Source organism: Trachypithecus francoisi, unplaced genomic scaffold, assembly GCF_009764315.1.
Source record: "Trachypithecus francoisi isolate TF-2019V2 unplaced genomic scaffold, Tfra_2.0 Lachesis_group6, whole genome shotgun sequence".
Taxonomy (NCBI): domain Eukaryota; kingdom Metazoa; phylum Chordata; class Mammalia; order Primates; family Cercopithecidae; genus Trachypithecus; species Trachypithecus francoisi.
This window is the reverse complement of record NW_022681471.1, coordinates 114994962-115008847: the sequence shown is the minus strand read 5'-3', so window position 1 is coordinate 115008847 and position 13886 is coordinate 114994962. Positions and strand designations below refer to the sequence as shown.

Sequence of the window (13886 nt, the reverse complement as noted above, 5' to 3'; positions counted from 1 at the left end):
CTAGGATATCAAAGGCACACTTCAATCTCAATAATAAAAGTTTATATAGAGGAAGATCAGTAGGATAATTCAGCTAACAGCAGCTATTTTCCATTTCATGCATAAAGTAACTTCTATCTAATTTTAGCTCAAACATAAAGAAAAAAAGTGTGTGCATGTATATATAGAGTGTTAAAAAGACTTACCCCTTGTGCGTGAAGATATTCAACGGTTTTGGTTATAGTGAACAGGACAGCACTGGCCTCTCGTTCAGAGAAAAATTTTTGTCTAAGAATTTTATCCAGCAATTCACCTCCTTTCATAAGTTCTGTTACTACATACACATATTTTCCATCATCATATACCTATAAATTTCAACATCAAAATGTAAATACTATTTGAAACTTTATATGTGCTCAAAACAAAGTTTAAAATATAAAAGAAAAATTAAACTCACTTCATATTCAAGAAAAATTTTATTTATTTATTTATTTTGAGACAGACATGCGCTCTGTCGCCCAGGAGTGCACTGGCACAATCTTGGCTCACTGCAATATACACCTCCTGGGCTCCAGCGATCCTCCCACTTCAGCCTCCCAAGCAGCTGAGACTACAGGCACATGCCACCACACCTGGCTAATTTTTGCATTTTTTTGTAGAGACGAGGTTTTGCTGTGTCTCCATGAGCAGTGATAATCTGAGGAAATTTGAGTTTTTACAACCCCCAGAGAAGGCCTTCAGGCCTATGTGAGTCTCGCTCTGTCGCCCAGGCTGGAGTGCAGTGGCTGGATCTCAGCTCACGGCAAGCTCCGCCTCCCGGGTTTACACCATTCTCCTGCCTCAGCCTCCTGAGTAGCTGGGATTACAGGCGCTGCCACCTCGCCCGGCTAGTTTTTTGTATTTTTTTTTTTTAGTAGAGACGGGGTTTCACCGTGTTAGCCAGGATGGTCTCGATCTCCTGACCTCGTGATCCGCCCGTCTCGGCCTCCCAAAGTGCTGGGATTACAGACTTGAGCCACCGCACCCAGCTGGGAGTTCACACTCTTTGCCAACACTTTGTTATAATAAAAGTCAAGAGAGACATAGGCAACAGTGTATCATGACAGTCCAGGGAAAGATACTTTACTTGTCCTGGGGGTGGCAATGGGCAGGGCAGGCTTCCTGGAAGAAGCAGTGCCTTAGCAAAATCTTTTATGTGTGGTAGTTAGCCAGGTAAAGAAAAATAGATGGTATTAGCAACTGAGGGAACTATAAATTCAGACAGAGCAGCATGGGAAATTGAGGCATGTGCAAGAAATTTACATACTAGAACACAGAGCATAAGGTGTATGAGAAAGTGTGTGTGAGAAGTCTGAAAACTACAGAGGAAGGCAGGATCTTAAGGGGCTAGGGACTTTAGACTGTAGGCGGGGAAGTTAAATGGGTAGTTATGAGTGTTAGATCTCTCTTCTAGTAATGTGGAAGATACTTTGGAGAGTGAGACTAGTCAATATTGAATATGAACTAATAGTAATATTAACACTGAACATTTAGGTAAGTGTTCAAGTGCAGATATTAAAAGCAATAATATCATAAGTGCTTTTCTTCTTAAAGCAAAAGTAGAAAAAATAACTGTACAAACATATCTTTATTGATAAATGAAATTATGTCATATACACATATACATTGTTTTCAAATCTACTTTTAAAACTTACCATGCTGAATTTTTTTGTTTGTTTTTGTTTTTGAGACAGGGTCTTGCTCAGCTGCGCAGGCAGGAGTGCAGTGGTGTGATAACTGCTCACTGCGGTCTTGACCTCCCAGGCCGAAGCAATCCTCCCACCTCAGCCTCCAGAGTAGCTGCGACTATAGGCATGAGCCACCATGTCAGGCTAATTTTTAAAAATTTTTTAGAGACAGGGTCTCCCTAGGTTGCCCAGACTGGTCTTGAACTCCTGAGCTCAAGCGATCCTCCTGCCTCAGCCTCCCAAAGTGCTGGGATTACAGGTGTGAGCCACTGTGCCCAGCCTGGTTAATTAAAAAAATTTATTTTGTAGAGATGGAGGTCTCACTATGTTGACCTGGCTGGTCTTGAACTCCTGGCCTCAAGTGATCCTCCTGCCTTGGCCTCCCAAACTGCTGGGATTATAGGCGTGGGCCACTATGCCCAGCCTATGATGAGTTCTCTGTCTACCACATGATGTTTGAAAATACACTACTTTCTTTTTTTTTTTTTTTTTTTTTTTTTTTGAGACGGAGTCTTGCTCTGTTGCCTGGGCTAGAGTGCAGTGGCCGGATCTCAGCTCACTGCAAGCTCTGCCTCCCGGGTTTACGCCCTTCTCCTGCCTCAGCCTCCGGAGTAGCTGGGACTACAGGCGCCCGCCACCTCGCCCGGCTAGTTTTTTTTTTTGTATTTTTAGTAGAGACGGGGTTTCACCGTGTTAGCCAGGATGGTCTCGATCTCCTGACCTCGTGATCTGCCCGTCTTGGCCTCCCAAAGTGCTGGGATTACAGGCTTGAGCCACCGCGCCCGGCCGAAAATACACTACTTTCATTGTGAGTCAGACAACTCATTCAAATGATCCATGTTAAAGAATCTACTTACATCCTTTAGAGTAATAATGTTTGGATGCTGTCCATAACGAAGAAGAATTTCAATTTCTTCTGTAGGGTCTCTCTTGCTTTTATCAATAATCTAAAAGGCAAATATTTATCACAAAACCTCATGAACTATACAGTTATAAACATTAATTATTTACAGCTACAGACCTTGGGTATTACCTCATGTAAACAGTATATAAATAAGCCATTTATCAATCAGTTTTATTCAACTACCTGGCCAGACTTTTTAATCAGAAAGCCAGTCTTGATATAGATGGCAAGGCTATAAATTCCAACTCATGAGTCACATTCCCACCATGCCTCTCCAATGTAAGTTTGTAGTAAGTTTAGGACTTACCAAAAACTCAAAAAGCCTCGAGAAAAGGTACCAAGAACACAGTTAACATTTGTTTTCTTCTATCTTTGAGGTCTTAAACATTTGGGAACTCAGTTAACTTCTAACCCCCCATCCATACGGATAATTAAGAGCTAGATACATCTATAACACCACCACTAGCATCTGCTTATTGAATTAAGTTTACTTCCTTGAATAAAATGCTTCAATTGAATATCCTGTTAGTTGTAAGCTACTTATAAAAGCTAATTACCTGTTAAGTAGAATAATCTTGTTTTTGAAGTTAGGCAGAAAGCTACATAGAAAATCACACCTAGAATTTTATTTGGTTAGAATTTGGTTTAATTATTATAATAAAGCCCTTTAAAATAGTAATGTAGCTTTCTAACCCTTTTATTTTGGCTGCTCCTTAAAAATATTTCTCTTAATGTTTTAATCTGCTAAATTAATATATAAAAAAGACAAATTTTGCTTTCAATTCATTCAAAGGGTAGTCTGAAGCAAATTATGTGGCCTTTGTATGCTCGATTTTAAACAGCTTAGTAATTAAGTACACACTAAATACCCAGACACTCCAGCAACCTAGGAAAGAGGTTACAACTCTCAGCATGAGTCCAGTCTTCTATCTGAAATGGATTTATAGTTGACCCTTGAACAACACAGGTTTGAACTATGAGGGACCAATTACATGTGGATTTTCTTCTGCTTTTGCCACCCCTGAGACACCAGGACTAACTCCTTCTCTTCTTCCTCCCTCCTCAGCCTACTTAAGGTGAAAATGATGAGGAAAAAGACCTTATTATGATCCACTTCCATTTAATGAACAGTAAATATATTCTCTCTTCCTTATATATTTTTTCTTTTTTTTTTAGTAGAGACGGGGTTTCACCGTGTTAACCAGGATGGTCTCGATCTCCTGACCTTGTGATCCGCCCATGTTGGCCTCCCAAAGTGCTGGGATTACAGGCTTGAGCCACTGCGCCCGGCCATATTTTTTTCTTTTTTTGAGACAGGGTCTTGCTCTGTTGCCCAGGCTGGAGTGTAGTGGTGCAATCATGGCTCACTGCAACCTTGAACTCCTGGGCCCAAGTGATCCTCCCACCTCTACCTCCTGAGTAGCTGGGACCACTGGCACATGCCACTACACTCAGCTAATTTTAAAAATCATTTGTAGAGATGAGGTCTGGCTATGTTGCCAAGGCTAGAATACAGTGGCACATAGTTCACTGTAGCCTGAATCTCCTGAGCTCAAGCAATCTTTCTGTCTCAGCCTCCTGAGTAGCTGGGACTAAAGGCACATGTAGCCACGCCTGGCTAATTTTTAAACAATTTTTCTGTAGAGATAGGGTCTTGCTATGTTGCCCAGGCTTGTCTCAAACTCCTGGCCTCAAGCAATCCTCCCACCTCGGCCTCCCAAAGTGCTAGGATTACAAATGTGAGACACTATGTCTGGCATGATTTTCTTAATAACACTTTCTTTTCTCTAGCTTGCTTTATTGTAAGAATATAGTATATAATACATATACAAAATACGTGTTAATCGACTGTATATGCTATCAGTAAGGCTTCTGGTCAACAGTAGGCTTTGAGTAGTTAGGTTTTGGGGAGTCAAGTTATACAGATTTTCAACTGCTTGGAGATCAGCACTCCTAAGTCCTGTGTTATTCAAGGGTGGACTGTACTTGTAAAACAGTTCTGTATTTGGAGAACAGGGAAGATAAACATATAGGTGCCCACTGTAATCAACTGCAAATGATAGTGTGGAATTAGGCAAATGGGTGATTAAGAGGAGAGATACATGGAATAGACATGCTAATTTAAGAGACGATCTGGGACTAGTCTTTTGAAAACCAGAACACACTGGGAGGGGTTGTTTTTGGCACAGATCTGCTAATCTGAGCCCAGTTTGCATTAGACCTATACTTGTGCTTGTGGACCTCAAACACGTGGTAATTTCAGAACAATCCAGCTGTATTGGGATTGGTTTTACGAGTCCTTTAAGTCACAAAAATACACAAATAGCTTGGAGATGTTTTCAAGGTTTTAGGCATAGTCCTCAAAGTTTCTGTAATTCAAAGGGGCCTCAGGACATTTCTGCTTTTTATGATGTATTTATGGAGGCAAGACACATCCTTAAACTGCCTACCAAACATGTTATTAGTCTTTTCTCCTTTCAGGTAAGCAATTTGAAAATTTCTATATATCTTAGATTTCAATAAGAGCAATGAATAGGAAAATAGAAAATTAAATGTATTTCTTTTAAACATTTCCTTCTTTAAAATTAGCTTTACTGTCCTTCCAATGAAGCAAATTCAATGTATTTCTATGGTTCATCCTTCTATCTGACAGAAAGTCCCATAGACACCGACAACTTTAAAGCAGTTACATCTAAGTTTAGAAAAGTGATAACAACTAATGTCACTCTCTCTCTAAACATGAGCTATGCATATTTATAAACCAGTCCTAAGGTTCAAATAAGTTGAAAGCTTTAGACATTGTTTGAATTGCTTGAGATTGGAGAGCAAAGGTTACTATTCCAAGAAGTGAAAAGAGACTTGAACATAGTGTTTGTTCACTTATGACTAAAGGTTTGAAATTCAAACTTTATCACAGAGCTAGGTTCCTTGGTTTTTGGCTTAGAAAATTCTGTCTTAGGATACTTGATGAAATTAAAACAGCCAATGATAATGAATTTTATGATAGTGGTTTTAATTCATTTATTAGTTCCCAGATCCTTTTAGATGTAAAGAAAGGTATGAACATTTTGCCAGAGAAGATGTAAACATACAAAATTTTGCACACAATTTTGAGGAATTTGTTGACACCCTGAGCATAAAATGGGGACTTCTTAGAGTAAAAATATACTTTAAAAATCATTTGAGGCAAAAAAAAAAAAAAAAAAATCACTTGATGTGTAAACTGGTACTGCTCTGGGCAAACTAGATGTATAATCACCTTACCTTTAGCTCACAGGGTTCTAGATTAAGATCTCTGAAGATCACTAGCCAGATATTAACTTTTTCATAACAAAAGGCACTTTTAACAACAAGAGGAGTGTAATTTTTAACTGGTACTGATATGCATGAACAAGAACTACACAAATTGCATTTTAACTAAAAAAATATTTACCTTCACTGCAAACTCCATGTTTGTAGCTTTATGTATACATCTCTTGCAAACAGAGTAGGAGCCAACTCCAATATCTTCTTTTACTTCATATCCATCAGTAAACTGAATACTGTTCCTGTGTAACTGCTACAAAAAATTATAAATTGGTGAAGAGTCCCATAATGCCTTTAGTGCATTTTATAATAGGGAAGTATGTTCCTCAGCATGCATTGTTGATGTTCTACATATAAATGAGTAAGAATAAAAATACATCTTTATAGTACTTATTCTTCTACAAACAAGTGATTTCGGAAGTGTTTACAATGAAATGTACAGCAAGAAATATGACTTTAAAAGCAGAGCTACTTGAAATGGGGCCTATATCTTTGTCTGTGATTCGGCCTTATTCCACTCCCCAATTGGCTATAGGTTTTCAAGCACCTTTGCAAATGTGAAATTTGAAACCTATGGTATAGAAGGAAAGGATTTAGGAGGATTCAGAATTAGAATATCTGAATTCTTGTCTCAGATGCACCACTTACAGGCTGTGTAACTTTCAGCCTGTATTTTCTCAGAGGGTAATGGTGAAGATTAAATAAAAATAATGTATTTGCAAGCAATACCTGTTACCGACATTTTGGACTTTCAGTAGCCACACCCTCCTTTCTTCATCCTGAAGTCATAGCCTTACACAACTTCTGCTAAAGAAGCTGGTCATGGGTTAGGGACTAATAACATACAGTAGATGATGAACAGCAACTTATTGATTCCATAAACAGGCTGAGGAAAGTTGTGTTGCCCTTGGCTATACTGATATGAGACATCCATGCCTATGAGCTTTGTGTATGTTAAAATTTGAATTCTGTAGAATATATATGTTCGTGGTTTCTATGTTAGGTACAGAATTTATAATTTAAAAACTTGCCATATATCATGTGCTTGCATAGTAAATGGCACAGACTATTTCAACATGAGCTCTGCTTAAAAACCAGTGTTTTAATTGTTTTTCTACAAAATGGAAAACAGGATAACTCATGAAAAAACTTTAGAGCAAAAGCAACTTAATCATCAAGCAAATCCAAGTACAAATGATATCCTAAAAACAATCCAGTGCTTTAAAAGATACATCTAGTTCCCTTTGATTAGAAAGATGACTTAAGATTTGAGTTCATTTTTATTTCTTGTATCTTTCTAAGGCAAAGGTTGCCAAACTATGGCCAGTGAACCAAATCTGATTCATTGCCCGTGTGTGTAAATAAAGTTTTGTTGGCACACAGCCATGCCCACTTGTTTATGTATTGTCTGTGGTTGTTTTGAGATACAGAGCAGAGCTGAGTAGTTGTGACAGAGCCCATATAGCCCACAAAGCTTCAAGTATTATCTAACACTTCAGAGAAAGTCTGCCGACTCCTGTTCTAAGACATCGAAGAACCAGAAGACCTCAATTCATCATAGCTGACCTGAAGGAGGCAGAGGGTGAAACAAACTCGGCATGAAAAACATTTTGAGGCACAGGAGAGGACATAGACAACATCGTCATGTTTATCTCAACTCTTTTAAAATTCTACTTTCTTTTTTTTTTTCTGAGACACAGTCTAGCTCTGTCGCCCAGGCTGGAGTACAGTGGTGGATCTTGGCTCACTGCAACCTATGCCTCCTGGATTCAAGCGATTCTCCTGCCTTGGCCTCCAGAGTAGCTGGGATTACAGGCATGCGCCACCACGTCCAGCTAATTTTTGTATTTTTAGTAGGGACGGGGTTTCACTGTGTTGGACAGGCTGGTCTCGAACTCCTAACCTCGTGATCTGCCTGCCTCGGCCTCCCAAAGTGCTGGGATTACAAGCGTGAGCTACCGTGCCTGGCCTAAAACTCTACTTTTAAGTCACATAGGTATCTAGGATTTGGGTTCTTGCAACCTTTTCAATGACATATGAAAAAATTTCTAAGAGTAAAGTTAATGATATAAAATGTATTTTATTTTATTTTTTGAGACAGAGTTTCAACTCTGTCACCCAGGCTGCAGTGCAGTGGTGCGATCTCCGCTTACTGCAACCTCTGCCTCCGAATCAAGTGATTCTTGTGCCTCAGCCTCCTGAGTACCTGGAATTACAGGCACGCGCCACCATGCCCAACTCATTTTTGTATTTTTAGTAGAGATAGGGGTTTCACCATGTTGGCCAGGCTGGTCTTGAACTTCTGACCTCAAGTGATCCACCTGCCTCGGCCTCCCAAAGTGCTGGGATTACGGGTGTGAGCCACAGTGCCCAGTCTAAAATGTATTTTAAATTGCTCACTTGAAGTCAGTAGAATAAAATCTATTCACAGAATGAACTATATCTTACAACATTCCAAATCTAAAATTATTTAGACATCCACTCACCTGAACAATTGAATGTACACCAACTGTCTGCATAGCCTGGCTTTCATCATCTGAGGTAATAGCAACAAAACTAAACCCCCGAAAAAGCTGATGTGCATTAGCACTAGGTGGAATGCCAGGTGAATCTGAAAAGAGTAAGAAGTGACAAAGAAGATTCATTTGAAAGGAAATTAAGAGAAAAACTGTTGACACTATGACCTTTTTCACTTATTCTGGAATTCTACTTCTCAGGTATACAGTATATACCTCTTGCTTTCCGGGGTACCTGTGAGGCACTGTATCCGATCTGTTCTGATTGTGTATTGCCATTACAACACCAACATCCTAGTCCCTCGGAGCCTAGAAAATAGCTAGTTCATTTGAAGAATATAATAAATCAATGAATTATAGGGTTAATGGTATTCAAAATTAATGCTGTCCCATTGAATTTCCTGAAATGATAGAAATTTTCTTATCTTTACAGTCTAATGATAGCCACTAGCTACATGCAGCTTCTCAACATTTGAAATGTGCCTAGTGTGACTGAGAAACTACATTTTAAATTTTAATTAATTTAAATTTAATTAGCCACATGTGGCTACTGGCTACCATATTAGAAACTGCAGCCCTCAATAATAACCTATTTGGGGGGCAACGGGGGAGATACAAGGTTGATCTACAGCAAATTTGGGAGATTTGAAGATAGCATAGAGAGTTATCCAGGAAAAGATTTTCTTTTTTTCTTTTGAGACAGAGTCTTGCTCTGTCACACCACGCTGGAGTGCAGTGGCGCAATTTTGATGCACTGCAACCTCCACCTCCCAGGTTCAAGCGATTCTCGTGCCTCAGCCACCCAAGTAGCCGGGATTACAGGCACATGCCACCAAACCCAGTTAATTTTGGTACTTTTAGTAGAGACGGGGTTTCACTATGTTGGCTAGACTGGTCTCGAACTCCTGGCTTCAAGCGATCTGCTCGCCTCAGCCTCCCAAAGTGCTGGGATTATAGGTGTGAGCAACTACGCCCAGAGTCTGGAAAAGATTTTCTGACTGAACAAGAAAAAAATATATTTGTTGTCTTATATTTGGGTTTTCACATTTTCTCCTTACCTTTGGGAGTTTTTGCAGTAAACTCAGGATCAAAATAGAATGTATCTTCAGGCCTGCCCGTTGCAGGTTTAAATGGTGGATGAATTTCTCTTCTATACAGTTTCTAGAGGGAAAAAAAAAGAGACTTAGACATATTTTAATTATAAAGAAATATTTCAAGTAGTTTCATTCTATACTCACATTCCAGTCTATTGTTGAGAAAAATGAATGTCTTTTAATTTCTTCAACTCCATCTGGTCCTGCACCTATCAAAAATGGATTCATTGGTAATTTTATTTCAAGGAGAAATATACATATTGCTCAGTCTTTGTTTTCAATACTTGTCTAATTAATTAATTAATTAATTTTGCAACAAGGGCTTGCTCTGTCACCCAGGCTGGAGTGCAGTGGTGCGATCTCAGCTCACTGCAGCCTCAACTCTCAGGCTCAAGAGATCTTCCTACCTCAACTTCCTGAGTAGCTCGGACTACAGGCGCATACCACCATGCCTGGCTAATTTTTGAATTTTTTGTAAAGATGAGGTTTTGCCATTTTGCCCAGGCTGGTCTTGAACTCCTGGACTCAAGTAATTCTCCTGCCTTGGTCTCCTAAAGTGCTGGGATTACAGGCATGAGCCTCCATGCCCAGCCTTGTCTAAATAGTTAATAATTCCACCACAAAACAAATATCTACTCCCCCCCAAAAACAAACACCAACAAACACACAACATAAACAAATTAGTTCAAATTTTTACCTAATCTGTTTGCAGGATTTCGCTTGAAAAGCATTCGTAAAAGACTCTGGGCTTCAGGACTCAAAAACTGTGGCATTCCAAGTTTGGCTCTAAATAATAAATCCACATAATATTTTACTTTTTGGAGGCATCTGTATTTTTATTTTTAAAAATTCTTAAACTTTTTGAGATACTTGTAGATTCACACTCAGTTGTAAAAAATAATACAGAGAGATGCCCTGTGCCCTTTACCCAGTTTCCCCAATGGTAACATCTTACAAAACTACAGTACAATATCACATCCAGGATATTGACATGGAGACAATCCAAAGATCTCATTCACATGGCACTGGTTTTATTTGCACTTATTTGTGTGTGTGTTTAGTTCTATGCCATTTTATTACATGTATCGCTTCTGTATAAATATGTCACAGTTTGTTTATCCATTATCTGTTGAAGGACATTTGGGTTGTGCCCAGTTTTGGGCTAATATGAATAAAGCTACAGTGAACATTTATGTTCAGGTTTTCATGTGAACACATAACTGAATTTTAGCACATAAGCTAATGAGCTTTTTCACTTTTCAAAATTTTGCAAAGAGCACTGTGAAAGTAAGATCATTTGAATCCTAGTTCTGGCTGTTACCAAGAACTTTGTGACAGTGGGAAAGTCAATTATTCTGGGCCTGTTATCATTTCTTTATAAGCAAAGGGATTTGACTCTAGACCAATAGCTCCCAACATATAGCCTCGAACTCCTCCTCAAAGGGAATTTAAGAAACCTAACATTTAAAGCTGCTAAGAGAACATGTGTTTCATATGCCACTTTTTCCTTTCTATTCCCTTTAACAGACCCTGAAGGGAAGGGGAACTGTGGGAAAGAGGATTGTGAAATATTGAAGATACACAGTCTAAAAACTGCTGGCCTAGATGAACCAGAAGGGCTGTTTCAGCTCTAATTTTAATTCTTTTTCCAAACTACAAATTAAAGAAACCAATAATCCTGTAAGTATGACAATAATAATAGAGCTGGGGAAAATTCCTATTTCAGAAACAGATCTATTTATTATTCAGTGGGTTGTTACTGAGCTATTACGTGCCAGACACTGTTTAGTGCTGAGGATACAGAGATAAAGACAGCCCATGAACCTCATGGTCCATGGTGAAGATGGATACAGACAATGCTAGTACATTAAGAGACAAATGCAGAAGAACATATGCAAAGAGTGACAAGGGAACAGTAGGGAATATTTAATTTAACATAGGAGATTATGAAAGGTCTTGAATGCAATCTAAAGGCTAACAATTTATTCATTTGGCTAGCGTTTCCCCAAATTTTACTGAATAACATTAATCCCTCTAGATAGTTAGCAACAATAAAAAAATTCATGACCCAATGAGCTTGTAGAATGCTATCTATTATATCCCCCTATTAGAGACACAGAATTAAAATGCACTGCATATAAAAAGGCTGAGAAATCTAGAACATTTTTTTTTTTTTTAAAGACAGAGTATCCAGGCTGGAGTGTAGTAGCACAATCTCGGCTCGCTGCAACCTCTGCCTTCTGGGATCAAGGGATTCTCGAGTCTCAGCCTCCCAAGTAGTTGGGATTAAAGGTGTGTGCTACCACACCTGGCTGATTTTTTTTTTTTGTAGAGATGGAGTTTTGCCATGTTGGCTAGGCTGGTCTCGAACTCCTAGCCTCAAGTGATCCTCCCACCTCAGCCTCTCAAAGTGCTGGGATTATGGGCGAAATCAGTATTTTCTAAGTATTTATTTCCAGCATCTCTTTTTCAAAGAATATTTATTAACATCCTGTAGAATTAATACTCTCTTGGACAAATCTAGGGAAACACTATTGTATTAGGTAACAGGGATGCAGCAGAGGTCCTGAAACAGTGAACTAATATGACCAGACTTATTTTCAAGAAGGTAACTCCAAGGGTAGTAGAGAATAATTCGGAGTGGGAAGAGGTCATAAGTGGTAGGCAATCAACTTAGGAATGTGGTCAGATAGAGTGGGTAAGAGGTCACTGTTTTCTGAATACTTTAAGCAGTGTAATTCAGAGGAAAGGCTGGAACAGTGAAATAATTCTGAGATCGAATATGGAGAATACCTAATTATGCAAAAGAGAGAAGGAATAAAAAATAATTTCCAGGTTTCTGGTTTGGGAAAGAGGGTGCATGAAAATGCTGATAACTGGGAGTATAAGAAAAGAACAGCAAATAAAGATACCTTTAGTTCAAAAATGTGAAGTCATGCATGTAATATGTTTTGGGAGGGCCAGACAGGTGAGTAAATGGAAACACAGGTCTAATGCCTGGTAAATTCATGTAAGAAAGAGTGATTTGAGAGTAATTAAAATGTGGAGGGTAGTTATAGGAAAGACTGAAGTCAGTAAGGAAAGAGTGCAGAGGGGGAAGAAAAGCATATCATAGATGGATTCTGGGGGACAAGACCATTTAAAAGTAGTCAGAAAAAGAACAATTTGGGCATTAAAAATAATGAATGCAATTGGCTGAATCACACTGATTATTAAATCCCATTAGTTTATTATAGTAAAATAAGAAAAAGCAAAGTCAAAACACAAAAACTCAACTCACTGGATATTACCCCCACTAGGAAGTAACTAGGGCTCTGACATTAGAAACAATTAAGAAAATAATTAAGTATTTCTTCTCTTTTTCTTGGATGAGCCTTAATTCAAGTAATTAAATCATCATAGTTGATGAGGGAAAGTTTGTTGAGAAAATACCAGCTAATAAATGAGGAAGGAATAATAATAATAGAAAATCATGGCCAGACATAGTGGCTCATGCCTGTAATCCCAACACTTTGGGAGGCGGAGGTGGGAGGATCACTTGAGCCCAGGAGTTTGAGACCAGCCTGGCAACATAGCAACATACCATCTGTACAAGAGAATAAAGAACTTGGCTGGGCGTGGTGGTGACCTGTAGTCCTAGCTGCTCGAGAGAGGCTGAGGCAGGAGGATTGTTTTAGCCCAGGAGTTTGACGTTGCAGTGAGCTGTGATCATGCCACTGCATTCAAGTCTGGGCAATAGAGCAAGATCTCGTTTCTAAACCACCCCCCTCCCTTTTTTTTTTTTTTAAAAAAAAAGCAATTCATCACTTTTGAATTCCTTATAAAATAACTGTTCCAAGTAATGATTATTAATGGATAGAGCCATTAGTTAAAAGCATGACAGGGAACTTTACTACTACGGAGGAATCAGCTGCAACCACTGGAGCCCATCACTTAAAAGTGGGGGCAACCAGGTATTGTAAGCCTCCTGATATAATAAGGACCACACAGTATTAGCTGTGAAATAATCTTGCTAAAACAGTTTAACCAAAAATAGGACACAGGATCAAGTTAATAACACTAAGGGAATAAAAAAAGTTTCCATACTCCTAGGAAAAGACTAATGTTATGTAACCGTGGTAACAAGAGAACCACCAGAACTGGTTTTAAATCCTTTCAGTTGGTTTAAAATGCACTGAATTGATCAATGACAACTTGCCTAGTGAACACCTGCAAGGATGAGTAACTGCTTTTTGTCTCTGAAAATTAGCCAAACAGGAATGGACTCACTCCAATAAACACACCTGAGTGCCCACTGATCAACAACAGTCCCACCCAAATAATCACATTCTTACAGATAATGTCAACCCACTTATAGACC

The 13886-nt window shown here is 38.9% G+C and overlaps 1 protein-coding gene across 1 annotated transcript in view; it reads right to left on the bottom strand.

Moving 5' to 3' along the window:
* The window catches only part of RPS6KA3 (ribosomal protein S6 kinase A3), a 126123-nt gene that overhangs the window by 24064 nt on the left and 88173 nt on the right, over window positions 1-13886 (bottom strand). The window contains 7 exon segments of the mRNA XM_033201420.1: window positions 186-344; window positions 2564-2653; window positions 6044-6169; window positions 8403-8527; window positions 9491-9593; window positions 9671-9735; window positions 10224-10312. Of these exon segments, the coding sequence (XP_033057311.1) occupies window positions 186-344; window positions 2564-2653; window positions 6044-6169; window positions 8403-8527; window positions 9491-9593; window positions 9671-9735; window positions 10224-10312 (757 nt within the window).